Consider the following 20,344-nt stretch of genomic DNA (forward strand, 5'->3'; position numbering starts at 1 on the left):
GCTGCACAAAATGAAAAATAAAACAGGCTGCAGGGATCTAATTCCCTCAGCTGACCAGAGCCGCAAACACACAGTCATATCACTGATCAAAACAGGGCGGCCTACATCCATCCATCTATCCCAGCAGCGCAAACACACACACATCATCCTTTATTGACCCTAAACATCATTATTCACAACCATTTACAGACTTTAAAGGGACCATATTCATTTCAGACACTGACAGCTTCAATAACAACAGATCATTCACTAGTAAACAGACACTACAAAATATAACAGAAAGCCCAAAACATGCCAAATAAAGCCCAGGTTAGAAACTAAACCTAGCTTCTGTCATCTTAATATATTAATAATAAAAATAAAGCCGTAAGCGATGAAATGCTGATATAGTTAAATGTAATTCAGAGTTTATTAACGGCTTGTTTTGGACTGAATTGAGCTCATAATCCGAATCAGAAACCCGGTAACGTTAGTAATAATAACAAAGGTACTTTGATAATAATAAAAGCTAAAAAACAAAACCAAAGACGCCAATAATGGCATATTTTTACACAACCGACTGCTGAACAACAGGTTCGGTCTTTCCACCGAAGATATAAGGATTAAATTACTTTATTTTGCATAAAGGTAATCGAAATGTCTCGAAAATGTATTGACTTTATATGTAAAAACCTGGACACCGAATCACAATAATAAAAGCAGCAGTGTTGTGATGTTACCTGAAACGGGTTGCTGAAGTCCGGGTCCGCGAAGGGGTTGCTGTCAAAATCTGACATTTTTCCGGTTGATTTGGGCTGTAATGTTAGAGTAAATTAACGGTATTCGGTAAGAAACGCACCAGCAGCTCAAGACTGATCCGCAACCGCAAAATGGCAGAACCGGAAATGACGTCACGTGTCAGCGGCATGTCTCATAATTCAGTGTGATTAAACACATGATTAAAATTATTTTCAATATTATTTTAAGCTTTTATAATTATTGTATTGCTTTACTTTACTTTATTACATAAATTAAATCTTAATTACCCTTCATATAATTTGTTTCCGTATTATTATTATTATTATTATTATTAATATCTCTTTCGTCATGTTGTAGTTGTACACCTTTATCTTATTATATATCTTTTTTCAAGTCATCGGATAGTCAAAAATGCAGAACAGACGTTCATTTCACAATAGATTGACATTTCTGCCACCTAGAGTGCATACATAATCATTACATCTATTCATCCATCCATTCTTAAAGGGTTAGTTCACCCAAAAATGAAAATAATATAATTTATTACTCACCCTCATGCCGTTCCACACCCGTAAAACCTTCGTTAATCTCCGGAACACAAATTAATATATTTTTGTTGAAATCCGATTTGATTTACCTATCAAAATATAAGATGTAAAATATTATCTGGGACTCTCAGTTAAATTCTTAAGGATATTGATATTTTGGCACATCTGCTAAACACAGCTGTATCTGTCAGACTCCAGTATCAGTCAGAGTAGCAGGTGTTTGAGTGACAGGTGTCAACAATAGTTAGCATCAAAAATATCTTTATTTTTAGACATAATTGAATCTGTCTCGGCCTTCAGGGTCCCATGGGTGTTCCTGTCTTCTGAATGATTGTGCAACTATTGATGAAATCCAGTTGCTGTCTGGTGATATATTTTCAGTATAGATGTCAATTTAATCTTTCATATATGGCATTAAAGAAAGGACCGCACAAATAATGGTGATTATTTATGCCGAATACATGCCTTTTAAATCTTTTAAACTACTAGTTTTTAAGAAAAATTGTGGATATTTTGGATACCTTTGGGTGTTTCTGTAATACAAAATAAGTATAGGCCTATAATAATATAATAATCTTAATTTGACATGATGTAATGATAAAATATAACTAAAATATTTTTCATAAATAATCAAAATAAACTTGTAATATGCTTCTTATGCACCAAACATGATATAAATGCCAAAACCGTTTTTTGTTGTTGTTGTTTGTTTGTTTTCCCCCTTTATAGGTCTCATGATGACATTTTAATTATTTTAATTATTTAATGGTAGTGGAAAATATACAAACATTTATTTGACAAGATATTTATATTAAGTGTAAGTATATTGAGTGTTATTATAATAAACTATTTCTTTGAGACTGAGTACTGGATATTTTTCTACTACACATGGATTATTTTTAATTTAGCCTATTATCATAATAGTATTTTTGTTTTAAAGATTTACAAACACAGACAGGGAATACATTCGGATAAATAATAATAATAATAAATTAAATCAAATGAGAGAAATAAACATAAAAAGTTATATAAAAACAAATATTTTAAAAATAAATGTAAACAACGTTTTTTAACTGAAAAACTTTTTTTTGGTTTGATTTTTTTTTTTTAATTAATGCTTGAATAACAATAACATAACATTGACAATAAATAAATTAATTAATTAATTCTACATAATTAATACCCACACACACATCTTACAACAAATCGAAAATAATTAAAATTTAATAAAAAAATAAATAAAAAATAAAAATCTAAAAGCTATAAAATATAACCAAAACATAAGTTGCGAAATGACATGAACACAGACGCTACAATTGTATTAATACAACAACATACAAAGACACTGATACACTATAAAAGCTTCTAAATACATGGATTTTCTTTAAATAGCCTATTTTTTGTCATAATATTTAAGAAATCTTGTTTTGTTTTTTTCTTCTTGGGGATAGGATGGAATAGGCATTTGCAAACTTATATATATATATATATATATATATATATATATATATATATATATATATATATATATATATACTACTGGTCAAAAGTTTGGAAACATTTCTAATGTTTTTGAACAAAGTCTCTTATGCTCATTAAGGCTGCATTTATTTCATAATAAATTCAGAAAAAAACAGTAAAATTGTGAAATATTATTAGTTTAAAATGATGGTTTTCTATTTTAATATACTTTAAAATGTAATTTATTCCTGTGATCAAAGCTGAATTTTCAGCATCATTACTCCAGTCAGTGTCACATGATTATTATATTAGAATGATTTCTGAAGGATCATTGAACACTGGATTATCTATGCTGAAAATTCAGCTTTGACCACAGGAATAAATTACATTTTAAAGTATATTAAAATAGAAAACCATAATTTTAAATTGTAATAATATTTCACAATATTGTTTTTTTTTTCTGTATTTATTATGAAATAAATGCAGCCTTAATGAGCATAAGAGACTTCATTCAAAAACATTAAAAATAGTAATGCTTCCAAACTTTTGACTGGTACACTCTAAAAAATGCTGGGTTAAAAACAACCCAAGTTGGGTGGAAAATGGACAAACCCAGCGGTTGGGTTAAATGTTTGCCCAACCTGCTGGGTAGTTTTATTTAAACCAACTATTGTTTAAAAATTGCTATATGGCTAGCTTAAAATGAACCCAAAATAGTTGGGAAATTAAAAACCAGATGCAATTAGAGGCAACAATAATAGACAAAAGGTGAATGTTTATTAATAATCTTTAATATTTTATTAATATAAATGTAATAGTTTAATAGTTTATTAATATAAATTTATTAATAAGCAATTTAATAAATGTTTATTGTTTAATAATTATTCATTGAACATTAATAAATGTTCATTTCCAACATACTTTGGGTTAATTTTAATTAAGCAATACAGTAATTTTTAAACAATAGTTGAGTTAAATAAAACTACTCAGCAGGTTGGGCAAACATTTAACCCAACCGCTGGGTTAAAACAACCCAATTGCTGGGTTTGTCCATTTTCAACCCAACATGGGTTGTTTTTAACCCAGCATTTTTTAGAGTGTAAGTGTAGTGTATGTATATATATATATATATATATACTAACGCTCAAAAGTTTGGGATCGGTAAGATTTTTAATGTTTCTAAAAGAAGTTTCGTCTGCTCACCAAGGGTGCATTTAGCCTACTTAATTAAAAATACAGTAAAAACACTAATATTGTGAAATATTATTACAATTTAAAATGACTGTTTTCTATTTGAATATATTTCACAAAGTAATTTATTCCTGTGATGCAAAGCTGAATTTTCAGCATCATTACTCCAGTCTTCAGTGTCACATGATCCTTCAGAAATCATTCTAATATGTCAATTTGCTGCTCAAGAAACATTTATTGTTTACAATTGTACAAAATATTTGTGTACAATATTTTTTTAGGATTCTTTGATGAATAGAAAGTTCAAAAGAACAGTGTTTATTTGAAATATAATCTTTTGTAACATTATAAATGTCTTTACTGTCACTTTTGATTGATTTAATGCATCCTTGCTGAATAAAAGTATTCATTTCTTTAATTTCTTTTCAAAAAAATAAAAATAAAAATTCTTTACTGACCCCAAACTTTTGAACGGTAGTGTAAAATGTTACAAAAGCTTTGTATTTCAGATAAATGCTGTTCTTTTGAACTTTCTATTCATCAAGGAATCCTGAAAAAAAGTACACAACTGTTTTCAACATTGATTATAATAACAAATATTTCTTGAGCAGCAATCAGCATATTAGAATGATTTCTGAAGGATCATGTGACACTGAAGACTGGAGTAACGATGCTGAAAATTCAGCTTTGCCAACACGAGAATAAATTACTTCGTAAAATATATTCAAATAGAAAACAGTTATTTTAAATTGTAATAATTTTTCACAATATTACTGTTTTTACTGTATTTTTAATTAAATAAAATAAGCCTTGGTGAGCAGACAAAACTTCAAGTATATATATATATATATATATATATATATATATATATATATATATATATATACACACACACACACACTCTCTATTTAGCTAATTAATAATAAAAAATAATGTATTTCAAACTGAAAGAGTGTGTAACTGAAATATAGCGCAACCAAAATACAGATGTGTAAATAACCTATTAGCTTTCTTATATTTCAAACGTAATAGTTTTGTATCATAATCAGCCTTCATCTGGATACAGTGACGCCACAGTGTGGAACTCCTCCAGCGCGAGCTTGATCTCATCGGACTGCTTTGACTCTTGACACGGAAGCTGCTCACATTATTTACTAAACCGCATTAGGACCATATATCGATCTGCTGTTGATTTAGATCGACTGCTCCTCTCCAGTGTCACACTGCAGAATGCGGTTGACATGTTGGCTGTGTTCGCTGGCTGTGTCTCGATCACGGCGGCGATAGAGCCGATCAGCACCAGCATCGCGGTCGGGATGGCCGCGGCTCTCACCGGGTTTCTGGCCAGTTATCAGAACGTGCTCTATTACTTTCACGAGTGCTGCAGACCGGAGTGGATCTCTTACAACAAAACAGGTGTGTACGGGAAGCTTTGTCTTCACTGCTAGTGCGCATGCTAGTCATATGGTAACCTATAAACCCACATTATATTAAAATGAATTAAATCAACATTTATTTTTATTTACATTAATCAATTCCCAGCGCTTGAATGCAAAACAAATAAGCAGCCAGAACACGCAGAATGTGTATTATCGAACCGGACGCTGCGCGCATGCGCGATTCGTCGCACGCAATCGGCGTCACTTTTCCCAAGTAGGAAGTGCGGGCTGTGAGTGAGTTGGAGCCTTCGTTTTGTTTTTTCCCCCGTTTCCAATTAAAAGCATCGATGATTGATGTAGTAAAATGAAAGCTCGGCCGCCTCGCGCATGGACAACCTTATTGCACTGCATCCTGATCTCAGGGCTGATCGTGGAGGCCATCGAGCCCGTGTCCACCTCACTGCTGGTCGGGACAGGAGCTGCTTATCTGGGCAGAAAACTCTATCGCTATGTGTATGAAACCTGTCATGAGAACTGGGTCAACTTTAATGCAACAGGTGAAAATGTGATCAAAATGTGTATTATGGTTTGATTTGATCATGGTTTAGTTCATTGTGTCTCGTAAAAACACTAAAAAAGCCACTTATCTCGTTTATTATGATTCTATTATAATGTTTTTTTTTTGAATGCTACGAATAATTATTGTTTTTAAAATATTGCAGCTAAATTGTATGTTTATTTTTAAACTATCATTGTAAACATAGAAACTGGATGCATGTTGCAGATGTCGCATATGAAGCATATGGTGACTATGGCAAGCCGTTTTGATAACAATTCAGTTTTCACTAGTAACAACATTAATTCTTGAAACCAACAAGTCAGTTTTCACTAGTTAAAATGCTCATTTTTGATATCAATAATTGCATTGTTAATAGTAAAAATGTTCATTTTTGATATCTGAACATGTATTTTTGATATCAATATAATTTTAGATGTCTAAAATGGCTTTCTTACTAGTAACAATCATATGCATGATATCAGAAACTTAATGTCACTAGTGACAATCGAATTATTAATATCAAAAATTATCATTGTTACTAGTAGCAATTCAATTGTTGATATCAAGAATAGATATTTTGCACTAGTAACACTAGCAATTAATGATATCAAAAATTATGATTTTTACTAGTAAGAATTGCATTTCTGATATGTGAAATTGGAATTTAGTAAGAAATCAATTCTTGATATCAACAATTGAATTTGAATGGCAGCCTATGGTGACATTTCGCTAGTGAAAAAACAATTAGGCCTACAGATATCAAGAATTCTAGTTTTAGCTAGTGAAAATTTAATTGTTGATATCAAGAATTGCCATTGTTACTAATGGAAATGTAATTCCTGATATCAAGAATTTAATTGTTGATATCAAAAACTGAATTGTTGATATCACGAATTCATATCCTGAGAATGAATAAAAGTCAAAACGGCTTGCTATAGTTGACTGTGAATCTGTCCTCTCGCCCTTAGGTCTGAAGTATGACCTCGACACCAAGCTGTACGGTCAGCACGTTGCTGCTCAGGTCATCCTGAAAGCCGTCACGGGCTTCATGAAAAATGAAAACCCAAAGAAACCGCTGGTTCTGTCCCTCCATGGCTGGACCGGGACTGGGAAGAACTTCGTGAGTCAGCTCATAGCTGAAAATATATACGTGAAAGGAATGTCGAGCAGTTTTGTTCATCTGTTTACAGCAACGGCACACTTTCCTCACGAGATTCACATTGACACATACAAGGTAATGTGTTTGTTTATATATGCAAATGCATGGAAATTATATTATGTGTTTACTTCACCAACAAAATGGCACATCTGTACAAATTGTATGTTTGCAATTGTTTAGTCCCAGTTACAGGAGTGGGTGAGGGGGAATGTTTCCAACTGCCCACGTTCCATGTTCATCTTTGATGAAATGGATAAAATGCATCCGGGGCTGATCGACAGTATAAAACCTTACCTGGACTTCTATGACAATCTGAACGGAGTGTCGTACAGACAGGCCATCTTCATTTTCCTCAGGTCAGTGTTATCACGTACTTAAGTAAACACAGAAAATTTCAATCTGTAAATCAGTAATTGAAAGATTAGTTCACTTCTGAATGATAATTTACTCACTCCCATGTCATCCAACATGTTCATGTCTTTCTTTCTTCAGTCGAAAAGAAATGAAGGTTTTTGAGGAAAACATTCCAGGATTTTTCTCCATATAGTGGACTTCAATGGGGTTCAACGGGTTGAAGGTCCAAATGTCAGTTTCAGTGCAGCTTCAAAGAGCTCTACATGATCCCAGACGAGGAATGAGAGTCTTATCTAGAGAAACCATCGGTCATTTTCTAAAAAAAAAAAAAATATTATATACTTTTTAACCACAAATGCTCATCTTGCACTGCTCTGAGATGCGCCACACATTGCATAATCATTAGGGCTGGCTACAGCGATCTGTCACGCCACATTAAACGGCGCCAAAACTGTATTATTTTTTGAATCTCATAATAAGATGAACGTCATTTGAAATCTGAGACTTTTCTTCTTATCAGAACTAACAAAGCACAAAGATTATTGCGATTTATTGGATGGGAGGTGCTACATATTCTGCTTATTCATCAACTGAAAACAGACTAGACTAATCGATTCTTGGGACTTAAGAATCGATATCGGTTCGTAAAAATGAGAATCGATTAAAATCGAGAAATCGATATTGTTTACCCAGCCCTAGTAATCACGTTGGAAAAGTCACGTGTGACGTAGGTGGAAATACCAATCCAGTGTTTAAAAAGCGAACGTGCACAGACTAAACGCCCTTTACAAAGAAAGGTTAAACGACGATATTGGATGATTTTGAAGTTGGAGGAGGAAATTAAATCTGCGGTACTTCCTCCTACGTCATGCGAGACCTTTCCAACATGATTACGTAATGCGTGGCGCAGTGCAAGATGAGCATTTGTGGTTAAAAAGAATATAATTTTTATTTATTTTTTTAGAAAATGACCGATCATTTCTCTAGATAAGACTCTTATTCCTCATCTGGGATCATGTAGAGCTCTTTGAAGCTGCATTCAAACTGACATTTGGACCTTCAACCCGTTGAACCCCAGTGAAGTCCATTATATGGAGAAAAATCCTGGAATGTTTTCCTCAAAAACCTTCATTACTTTTTGACTGAAGAAAGAAAGACATGAACATGTTGGATGACATGGAGGTGAGTAAATTATCAGGAAAGTTTAATTCAGAAGTGAACTAATCCTTTAATGCAGTTGGTCACTATTCATCATTGTACTGCCCATCAAGCACACTAAACGGACAAAAAAAACTATTATATTTATATAGATATGTAATTATTTGATCAAAAATACAGTAAAAACAGGAATATTATCAGTTATAAGAACTGTTCTCTATCAGTTTTAAGCAGAAAAACTGTTTTCAACATTGATGATGATAATAAGAACCATTATTAATAATGAGCACCAATAATAATTGAGCACATCATCACATTAGAATGATTTCTGAAGGATCATGTGACACTGAAGACTGGAGTAATGATGCTGAAAATTCAGCTTTGATCACAGGAAGAAATTACATTTTATACAATATATTTAAATAGAAACAAAATTATAATAATATTTTCAAGTATTTCTGATCAAATAAAAGCAGCATTGGTGAGTAGAAGAGACATTTAAAAAAGCAATTATTCCAAACTTTTGACCGGTATGTAGTTGCTCTGAAATGGCATAAAGGCCTCTTTTTTTTTTTTTTGAATCAGAGGACCCTTTTATACCCAGTTGTTTCTGTTTTTATAGTAATGCCGGCGGCGAGAACATCGTTCAGGTCGCTCTGGATTTCTGGAAGGACGGCAGAGAACGAGAGGAGATCCAGCTGAAGGATCTAGAGACGGCACTGTCACTGTCCGTCTTCAACAACAAAAACAGTACGTCACATGCCTCTTATCTTTTTCACATCTGCTAAAATATGGAGCAGAAAGTCTTTATGGATCATTTGCATTAAACAGAGTGCATTTTAAAGGATTAGTCCAGTTTTAAATAAACTTCTCCTGATTAATTTAGTCACCCCCATGTCATCCAAGATGTTCATGTCTTTCTTTCGTCAGTCGAAAAGAAATTAAGGTTTTTGATGAAAACATTCCAGGATTATTCTCCTTATAGTGGACTTCAATGGCCTCCAGACGGTTGAAGGTCAAAATTACAGTTTCAGTGCAGCTTCAAGGGCTTTAAACGATACCAGACGAGAAATAAGAGTCTTATCTAGAGAAATGATCGGTCATTTTCGAAAAAAAAAAATACAAATGTGTATGCTTTATATAAACAAATGATCACCTTCCAAGTGCTTCCACTTTCCGTATTCTTCAAAAAGCTTAGGCTGTATGTCCTACACCTTCCCTATTCTACTTACGGAACAAACGCAGCGTCAGTTCCATTTTTTCCGTAAATAGAATAGGACATACAGCGTAAGCGTTTTGAAGAATACGGAAAGCGGAAGCATGTGCAAGGTGATATTTTGTGTTTATAAAGCATATACAGTTGTATTTTTGTAGAAAATGAGTGATGGTTTCTTTAGATAAGACTGTTATTCCTCGTCTGGTATCGTTTAAAGCCCTTTGAAGCTGCACTGAAACTGACATTTGGACCTTCAACCATCTGGGCTCCAGTGAAGTCCACTATAAGGAGAAAAATCCTGGAATGTTTTCCTCAACCTTGATTTCTTTTCGACTGAAGAAAGAAAGACATAAACATCTTGAATGACATGGAGGTGAGCAAATTGAGGAAAATTTGATTTGAAAGTGGACTAATCATTTAAGTCATTTTGTTAATTAGTTTCACTGTAGTTTTACGGTTTCCAATGTAATGAAGATCTCATTTTCATTAATTGCCTCCATTATGCTTTTTTCGAATACTGTTTATGAATATAAAACGACAAATAAACATATTGTCTCCTAAAAGAAAGAATAGATTCTGAACAGCTGAAATGAGTCGCCAGCAATTCCATTCTCACTTCCTGTTTCAAATCTACATAACAATGTAACACATTTGCATAATTCCCACCTATGGTCTTCATTGGCTGCCAGCGAACAGCATCTACTTTGCCCCGCCCTCAAACACTGCAGTTGTAGTTGAAGCCTGGAAGAGTTTGGTTGGTGTTGTGTCGACATGTTGAGAAGACGGTTTTCAGCGATGCGAATCCACTTTGATGCATTTCTAAAGGATGAGATTGATACGGAAAAAAGAGCTGAAGATGATCTGGAGCTGAAATTCAGATATGCTAACTGTGGTTTTGTTTCCAACATGCGCTGTAAGTGGTAGACCAATCACAACAGACTGGGCCGTGTGACCAATCAGAGCAGAGTAGGTTCTCAGAAAGGAGGGGTTTATAGAGATTGAATATTTGAACGAACCATTTTCAGACTCTTTGAGAAAAGAGCTGATGCTACAATGTGTATTATGAGAAAATTCAAGTGTTTTTTGACCTTGAATGCATGTAAATCTACTGTAGGAGACTCCAAAACAATATTAGGAACCTTTAAAATAGCACAATGGGGCACTTTAAACATTTGTTTTTCTTCTCTCCATCCGCAGGTGGGTTCTGGCATACTAGTTTAATCGATAAGAACCTGGTGGATTTCTTCGTGCCGTTCCTTCCTCTGGAGTACAAGCACATCATTCAATGCGGTTTGGCCGAGATGGTCACCAAGGGTCATGCCCCAGATAAAGAAGTGGTTGAAGAGATGGCCCGCGAACTGAACTACTTCCCTAAAGAGGAGCGCGTCTTCTCCATGCAGGGCTGCAAGGTCATCCCCAGCAGGCTGGACTTCTATGTTTGAACGAGAGGGAACAAAGAGACTCAAAAACAGCAAACTGGTTATCGTCTGTGTGCTTTTTTCACAGAAATCCCTTCTGTTCTTCTGCGAGAGAAAGAACTGGAGCAGAATTGCTCCTCAGACATTACATGATGCCATGCTCTCTCTAAAGAGGGATGTTTTTTATTCAGTCACAAGTGTTTTATACACTAATGGACTTTTATTGTTGTCGGAGCAGCTGCTTTAAGTCCTTGTTTTCAAGGGCGTTTCTGTTGAAATGAAGTAGCAGAGGAACTTTTTTAAAAGACTTTGCACATTGTGGAGCTACAAAAAAAGAAAACACTGGCTGTCGGCGATTTTATGTGTTGATCTGTATTAATTGTTATCATGAGAGAAAAAAATTGCCTTTATCTTGAAATATCACACACGTTTATTAATGCCATTTTATAATATAAACAATGGGTTGAAATGTTTGGGATGAAGACGATCTTTAGCTAGGAGATATGTGTAGCTTAACCCAAATCTCATTTTGGCCTTTGAAACTTAATGATCATTTGCTTTTCCAATTTGTCATTGTCAGGATTCAGATTTGTGTTGTCGATTTTAACTTGCAATGTCACAAAGTCTCTAATGCCATTGGTTCTGATTGAAGGTTTTGTTGAGTAAATCACAGTGCCTGTTTATTTTACAAGAATACAGTTATTATTATTATTTTATCTATTATAGGCACTGGTCATTATTTGATTATCTGGTTTGAACATAATTTGACTATGAAATTTATTTTTGAGATGCACCAAGATAAAATAGGGAAAAATACTTGAAAGATTCAATCTACATATTGATTTTGATAAAGCTTTATGACCCAAACTTACTCGACTGGTCTTGAGAATTTTATTTCTGTGCATGTTGGTAAGTTAATTTCTATTACTTTTTTATTGAGTCTCTCTGTGGTCCATGATAACTGGATAATAAGTTTTAACATCATTACACAGTCGCAGGCATTGCTGGGATTTAATTTTTATGGATCAGATAATCACAATCCTGGAAATGAACGGAGTGAAACAACGTCTCCAGGAAACTAGACTCTAATAAGATTCGCGGGTTGCTTTTAATATCCGCGGGTTGAAGCGACCCCAAATAACATGATATTTAGCTCCTGGAATGTGCATTTTACCAAGGAACCCCGCAAAAAAATGTGGATTTTACCCCCGGGAACGCGATTTTTACCGTGGGACTCCCCTGAAACACGATTGGGCTAGTTTTTGGCTAGTTTTGAGAAGCAATTGGGCGGGTTTTGTTGTGAAAACTTTGCAACCCTGCTCTAAGGGGCCATTTTCAACTAAAAACGAAAAACTTGATGCGTTTTGGCCGTTCATTTACTCGACAGCAGCATTTTGGGGGCCTGGAAATACAAACATTTGAAAACGAGTATAAAAGTGTACGTTTTTGACGTGTGAACGGGGATCGTTTTGATAACGTTGTTGTCTGCACGCGAAAAATGCAAAAGAAAATACTTAAACGTACGTTACCCTACGTTTTCACTACAAATTCCTGCCAATAAAGTAATTAGAGCAGATCAAAGCTATAAAAATGTATTTATAAAAATCACAATTTCAAAATTCCCTGATATTTGTCAAATTAACAGGGTTTCCACAGAAGGCCAAACAAAGCTTTTTTATTCGTTTTGGCCGTTCATTTACACGACAACAGCATTTTGGTGGCCTGAAAACGGGTTTCAAAGTTTTTGAAAACAATACCATTGTCATCTCCGTGCAAACTGCAAAAACGCAAATCTGTGAAAACGGTTACGTTATGCACATGCGTATTTCGTTGTTAGTCTGTCCACCTTATTTTTCAACGTGTTTTCTGTGAATGTGCGAGACTTCCTATTTATTAGCCGCTATAGGAAAATAAGGAGAGGAATATCAAAGTGCAGTAAACTGTAAAAATAAGGTGGCATGCGCGTTTGGTGCTAGTATTCTGTAAAAGAATGTGTATGTTGTGCGCAACCGCATAGTCTTTCTTTACAAAGTGACAGCGCCAACTAATTGTCTGGCATGCGTAATGCAGCGTTTTCATTTTGGCGGATCCGTGTGAACGGGATAGTTTTGATAACGTTGTCATATGTAGGGCCTAGAAAGAAAAAACGGTTCCATTTTTAGTACATAATTGTTGTGTAAACGTACCCAAAGTGTACGTTTTTGAAAACGATAGTTATTGTCTCCATGTAAACTACAAAAACGGGAATTCGTGAAAACGGCGATGCCCCTGACATGCATAATACAGCATTTTTAATAATTTTCGTAGATCATTTGATAATGTCGTCTGCACATGAAAAATGCAAACAAAAATAAATAAATACTTGAATGCCAAAAGCCAATAAAATCCTTAGAGATCAAAGCTATAAAAGATGATATATGTACAATTAACCCGGTTTCCACAATCTGATGTGTAATTATGTTGGTTTGAGAAGGCCAACATACTATTTAAACTAATCGTTCTGAACATCTTCTCAATGTAACTCTTCATAGAGCTTTCAAGCTACAACCACCAAACTTGGCAGTGACAGGTCTAAACTACAAAATACTTACATTCAGGGTGCGAAAACTTTTTCTAGCAATGACTCGTTTCGTGCATCTCCACCAAACTCAGCAGATCTGTGTGATCATGGTGTAATATTTCAATCCCGCTGGATATAGAGATGATTAGCTCGATGGTGCCTTGATTTTGCACAATCATCTCTAAATCCAGCGGGATTTTCGCCTTTGTTTTGAATAAGCGACCTCTAGCGGTGAAAACTTACATATTGTGCCTTTAACTGTCAAAACTCACACATGCACAAGGCCTTAAAGTGTTAATTCACCCAAAATGAAAATTCTGTCATCATTTACTCACCCTCATGTTGTTCCAAATCTGTATAAGTTGACAAAGATTGTTGGTAACCAGACATTAGCCAATGACTTCCATAGTATTTTTTTTCCCTACTATGGAAGTCAATGGTACCGTCAGCTGTTTGATTGCCAACATTCTTTAAAATATCTTCTTTGTGTTCAAAAGAACAAATAAACTCATGAATTTTTGGGTGAACTATCCCTTTAAGAACCAATTTTTCTCCCTCCCCCTCTCTTAAATGCCACAGGTCTGTAAATGATTACTTCGCTTCTTAATATGTTTATGGCAGGTGAATGATCTAAATGGCAGGTGAGAAGTGCTCCAGGAATCCACATGAATACAGCTGTATTACTGTCTGATTACATCAGTTTCATGGTACCACCATAATAAAATATAACACAATTAAATATCTGCTCTCTTAACACAGAATGAAGAAACTTTCATGAAAAAATAATAAATGCAAAGAGAAACAGCTGAAAATTTTATTTGAAAATGAACAGCACTTTATTTCTGATCCACGTGTTTTTGTGAGCATTGGGTCCATATGAGAAGACAAAATCCAACTGTCTGCAAATCATCCTGTCTTGTGATTTCAAGATCTCCGGTACGCTGGCAATGACAACAGTATCCACGCAAGAGCCGTTCCCGGCTCAGAGTCACAGGTCCATGTTAAACGCTTCAGGTTTCCATTATACGAGCAACACGGCATTAATACAGCCATCATTTTCTGGGTTATTCGTCACCTGGGCGAATTTACCTGAAACACAACATCACAGTTCATTTATCATTCTGTGAAACATTTTTAAGTATTGCATAGCCAAAAAGTAAAGAGCCAATCAGACTGACCCCAGATGACCTTCCCGCCCTGCGTGACCAATCCGAGCTCACTGACATTGACCTCAATGACCGTTCCCTTGGTGATGACGCCCAGCGTAGTGTACAGGGAGGAGGAAGGGTTCTTCTTCACCCCCAGGATGGGCAAACAGAACGTGGCCTTCAGTTCGGGATGAGTGACGTGTGCCTTCTTAAACCTCAGACCCTGGAGACATTTACAATTCACAAAATATTTACATAAACTTTAAAACTTTACAATAAGGTTCCATTTGTTCTGATGTGTTTAATAGTCTTAGTTTAATTCAACATTTACTTCAAATCAAATGTTGCATCTGTTAATATTTAATGGATGTGAGGAAACACTGAACATATGTATTTTAATAACTAATGTTAAAGATTAATAAATAATGTATTAATAAATATATATATATATATATATATATATATATATATATATATATATATATATATATATATATATTTTGCATGTGTGATATTTTACCATAGGTCTGATGAAGCGCTCATATTTGGGTGGTTTTCGTGTGAAACCGTCTCCTACGAAACAGACTTTGGTCACCATTCTCTTCCAGGCCTTTTTCTGTCTTTTTCCTGTGCGGATGACTTTCAGAACCTCGGTTTCACCCTGGGCTCGGACCTTCGGTAAAGGAACCTCCCACTTTCCCTAAAGAAACACATCAAACAAACCTTATACTTAGCATGGACACCTCACAGAAAGGGAAAAAAAACATGAAATGGCAGTTAAACTTCTGTGATATGACACACTTCTAAACAAACCAGGATGTAAAAGGAGAGAGAAAAAAAATGAAGGACATGACTTACAACTGACTGGATTGGTCTAAACTTATGTCTATTTTAATTTATATTTTTCTCTTGCAAGTTCCTTTGAACATCATCAAAAGATAAAGCAGAACCTTCTAGCTTTCACTTAATAGTTTCATATATTTGCTCCAAAGCTTTTTGCTCAGGTGCAAGTTGGTTATTATTGTTAACTAAAACTATTAACAACATTTCTGTTAATTGAAATAAAACTATAAATAAACTATAAACTATAAATTAAATAAAATATAAATATATGTTGCCTTGGCAAAAAATTAACTGGAAATAAATAAAACTATAACTAAAACTGAATTAAAACTAATTAGCAATATAAAAAAAAAAAAAAAAAAAAAAAAAATTAACATGAAACTAAAAATCTAAAAATAAAAGATAATTCAAAATATTAATAAAACTGGAATAAATCTAAAATAAAAACTAAAATAACACTGGGTACAACAGGACCAACTTTTAAAGCCCCCAGCAGTCAATAATTTTATCCCTTAAAACCCAAATTTAATAATCAAAATGGCATATTTAAATGTTTTTTTCCAGTGAAAATAATTTATTCATGCCTTTTAACAGCTTGAATGTAACTCTACACCCTTGCTTCATTTAGTATAAAGCACAAGCTCAGAATACCTGATCCACTCTGTCAACTGTATAAACGCTGCACAATAGCAAGTGGAAATGTTGGTTTAATTCAGCCATATATGTTTGAACCATAAGCTGATTCAGAAGAAGAATAGGAAGAGTGAATTATACAGGCTCATCTACAAGTCGATGTATCAGAATGGTAATGTGTTTTATGTATCGCTCTCTACAACGCTGGACACATAACGTCAATTCACATGATTAGCTTTTGGCTTGACTATGTTATCAAACAGCTAATAATGTGTTGCTAATGTCACACAAACCATGACAGCTGCCTTCTGAAAATCAGCATCCTTAGAAACTCTTTGAACATCATAGAAAGTAAGTGAAGAAAAGCTCCGCCCCGCTTGTGACAGGATTGGTTACAACATGTTTGTGACGGCAGAAAAAAGGTATGGTTTTCAAACCACGTTTTTTTAGACTCTCACTGAAGTTTTAAGGAGAAAATACTCAGCAATGTCTGATTGGATACTTACAGCCTTCTCTTTCCTCTTCTGTTTGATCATATTTGAGAGAACTTTGGCACGTGATTGGCCCTCTCTGTCCAGCAGGTAAGCTGGCACCGCCCCTTCTGGTGTCTTGTCATCATCCTTCTGTTTGCTCTTCCTCTGCTCGTGCATCTTAATGCTGTAATGCAAATAAACATGCCACAGGTCATCAAAACTCCTTGATATTTAGCCTATATCTATATCTGATGGCAAGTAAAGCTTACGTCTTCTTCATCTGGATCTTCTCAGCGTGTCTCTGTTTGTGGTAGAGTTTGGCTTTGAGGCCGATCATCTTTCTGGCTTTGTGTGAGCGCTCGTGCGCCTCACGGCTTTCCTTCTTCCTCTTCCTCTCATGGTGGTCCAGGCGGTAGCCATGACGCTTGCGATGTAACTCAATGTGCTCGTTCTGCGGCTGTAGACAAACACAGGGAGTTCAACTACATTTTGTCTGTAGGGTTATAACACTGACTATTAAATGTTTTCCCAAATATTAATCTACATCCATGTGATCATAACTTACTGATTCCACTTTTCTCCATCCATATTGAATATACAGGTAAATTTATGACTGTATGTGACAAGTATTACGCATCACAAATCAAAGTGCAAGCAAACAGACAGATATAAACACAAAGATAACATGATACAAATCAACTGAGCTGTTCAATGCCGTGACTCACTGGGGGTTGTAATAACAATTTCAATGCAATATCTTGCATAATGTAAAGTACTATGGTATTATCATATAAACAGAGGGAAAAATAGCTAGACCATATAACAATTTATGGATTTTGCTATATAATATATATATATATATATATATATATATATATATATATATATATATATATATATATATATATATATATATATATATATATATATATATATATATATATATAAAAATGCAATCACATATAGGGCTGGGCGATATATCGCATGCGATTGTCACGCGCATTTCATCAGTAAAGCCGGTAACGTTACCCTGATTACCGCTAAATTGCCATCACCTGCTTTCAAATGGAGCGGCATTTAATAAACAGAGCCGTAGTTCACTGATAAGCTACACAATATCGCGTTCATTATCAAAGGCGATTCATCTGCGATAATGAACGCGATATTGCGTAGCTTATCAGTGAACTACGGCTCTGTTTATTAAATGCCGCTCCGTTTGAAAGCAGGTGATGGCGATTTAGCGGTAATCAGGGAACCGGCTTTACTGACGAAATGCGCGTGACAATTGCATGCGATATATCGCCCAGCCCTAATCACATATAGCGAAAAAAAAACCCATATTTTTAACTCTTGTGTATTGTTCAAATTCACTACCCTTTCGTTATGTTCGGGATGAAAACATCCACTAAATTAAACTGCTTTAAAAATGTATCAGATAAATATTTTTTGCAATTTTTTTTTGCATAAATCTGTTAATCAACCTCAGTCCTGATCAAAACTACTAAATGTTTAAAGAAAATCCAGAATTTTTACTTTTTAATTGCCAAGTTCATAAATGATGTCACTGATTTGGGAAAAGAAACACAAAAAATGGCTTATTTTCAATATAAAAAGTGATTGTGGACTGGATATTTTTTACCTTTTATCACAGTCTTGGACATGTGAAAGATTAGTAACAACATTGGTTTTGATGCATTGTTAGTTTTTGTGCAGCATCAGATTTTAATTTTTTTCTCCCTCATTTACTGTTCGTGGCTGTTTTTGCCCCATTGACTTCCATTATAACAACATTTTTTGATTGCAAAGCATTGACGGCATATAATCATGCATTCTTGATTGTTGATGGTTTTCCCTGTTGGGTAGAGGTAAAATTTGTATTTTTTTTACAGTTGATCACCAGGTGGCACCATTAAAGGATTAATTCACTTTTAAATGAACTTTTCCTGATAATTTACTCACCCTCATGTCATCCAAGATGTTCATGTCTTTCTTTCGTCAGTCGAAAAGAAATTAAGGTTTTTGAGGAAAGGGCTTATCTAGCAAAACGATCAGTCATTTTCGAAAAAAATACAACCATTTATGCTTTAGGACAAACACTTAGGCTGAATGTCCTACGCCTTCCCTATTCAACCTATGGAAAAAACGAAACTGGCGCCGCATTCGTTCCGTAAGTAGAATAGGGAAGGCGTAGGACATACAGCGTAAGCGTTTTGAAGAATGCGGAAACGGGAAGTACGTTCAAGGCGATATTTTGTGTTTAGAAAACATAAACGGTTGTATTTTTTCCGAAAATGACCAATCGTTTCGCTAGATAAGACCCTTATTCCTCGTCTGGTATTGTTTAAAGCCATTTGAAGCTGCACTGAAACTGTAATTTGGACCTTCAACCTGTTGGTAGCCATTGAAGTCCACTATAAGGAGAAAAATCCTGGAATGTTTTCCTCAAAAACCTTAATTTCTTTTCGACTGATGAAAGAAAGACATGAACATCTTGGATGACATGGGGGTGAGTAAAATATCAGGAAAAGTTTATTCAAAAGTAGACTAATCCTTTAACCCTTAAGATAGGCCTGTGCAAAAAAAGCGTAGTTTCTGACATTTATATCGAGTTATATGGAGTATAACAGCATATTATAGTGTGTGTGTGTGTGTGTGTGTGAGAGAGACCTTACGCCAACTTACCATGATTTATCTGAGAAAATCAAAATATGCAAAATATGAACTTCGCAATTAAGGAGTAAAAATCCTGGATTTTTAAAAAAACATTTAGTAGTTTTGATCAGGACTGAGGTTGATTAATAGATTAATGCAAAAAAAATTATATACATTATATATATATATATATATATATATATATATATATATATATATATTTATCTGATACATTTTTACAGCAGTTTAATTTAGTGGATGTTTACATTCCGAACATAACGAAAGAGTAGTGAATTTGCCCACAGTGTATTGTTGAGTTTTTTTAAAATTTCCCCAAAATATGTATCAAAATAAGATTTGTCACCAAAAATCATTCCATTTGCTGAAACATCCCCAACATAACATAAAGGTTAATAACAATATGCTGTTATGTAGTTTGTATAGTATGTAGTTACGTATAAAAAATATAAATGTTAAATATTACTCACAGAAACGACTCATACTAAACATAAACACACACACAGCCACATGTCAGCCAGACTCGCACTAAACAAACACATTTACACGACACTGACAGAGTTTTTCTTCTCACCATGATGTGATCTGTGCTGTTGAAGTGTTTATAGAGCTGTCAGGCGTTGTTTAATCCGCTGTTTGGTGTCTATCTCTGATATTTTGATGGTTTTATTTAAGACTCGAGTTCGCGATGTTCTTCACTCAAGAGTCTGTTCTGTAGAGGAAGCGCGTCTGTAAAAAGCTTCCGGTCACAACACTCTAATAATGTCTGCAAACCTACGCCTGTTTTGAGTATTAACCATTCTTAATATATATTTTGAAAAGAGATATATTAAATA

The 20,344-nt window shown here is 34.5% G+C and overlaps 3 protein-coding genes across 4 annotated transcripts in view; 1 reads left to right on the top strand and 2 right to left on the bottom strand.

Annotated features, from left to right (window-relative positions):
* Positions 1–904, bottom strand: part of scamp1 (secretory carrier membrane protein 1) — a 31,536-nt gene extending 30,632 nt beyond the window's left edge. Inside the window, exon 1 of the mRNA XM_048165797.1 lies at positions 720–904. Coding sequence (XP_048021754.1) covers positions 720–776 — 57 coding nt within the window. The 5' untranslated portion in view covers positions 777–904. The remainder of the gene's footprint in view (positions 1–719) is intronic.
* Positions 905–5,016: 4,112 nt separating this feature from the next.
* tor1 (torsin family 1) lies at positions 5,017–12,052 on the top strand. 2 transcript variants are annotated; one of them, XM_048165766.1, is made up of 5 exons: positions 5,017–5,354; positions 6,845–7,110; positions 7,216–7,391; positions 9,170–9,297; positions 10,961–12,052. In XM_048165766.1, the coding sequence occupies exons 1-5, from the start codon at positions 5,180–5,182 to the stop codon at positions 11,203–11,205; spliced, it is 990 nt and encodes a 329-aa protein (XP_048021723.1). In that variant the 5' UTR covers positions 5,017–5,179; the 3' UTR covers positions 11,206–12,052. The 2 variants fall into 2 exon arrangements, with proteins under 2 accessions (XP_048021723.1, XP_048021722.1); XM_048165765.1 differs by lacking the exon at positions 5,017–5,354 and adding an exon at positions 5,409–5,874.
* A 2,489-nt stretch (positions 12,053–14,541) lies between these two features.
* nsa2 (NSA2 ribosome biogenesis homolog (S. cerevisiae)) lies at positions 14,542–20,241 on the bottom strand. The gene is made up of 6 exons (XM_048165767.1): positions 20,083–20,241; positions 17,108–17,295; positions 16,872–17,022; positions 15,410–15,589; positions 14,920–15,112; positions 14,542–14,830 (listed from the first exon to the last, which is right to left on the bottom strand). The coding sequence occupies exons 1-6, from the start codon at positions 20,083–20,085 to the stop codon at positions 14,763–14,765; spliced, it is 783 nt and encodes a 260-aa protein (XP_048021724.1). The 5' UTR covers positions 20,086–20,241; the 3' UTR covers positions 14,542–14,762.
* Between the last annotated feature and the right edge of the window lie 103 nt (positions 20,242–20,344).

This window comes from Megalobrama amblycephala, linkage group LG18 (genome assembly GCF_018812025.1).
Source record: "Megalobrama amblycephala isolate DHTTF-2021 linkage group LG18, ASM1881202v1, whole genome shotgun sequence".
NCBI classification, from domain to species: Eukaryota; Metazoa; Chordata; class Actinopteri; order Cypriniformes; family Xenocyprididae; genus Megalobrama; species Megalobrama amblycephala.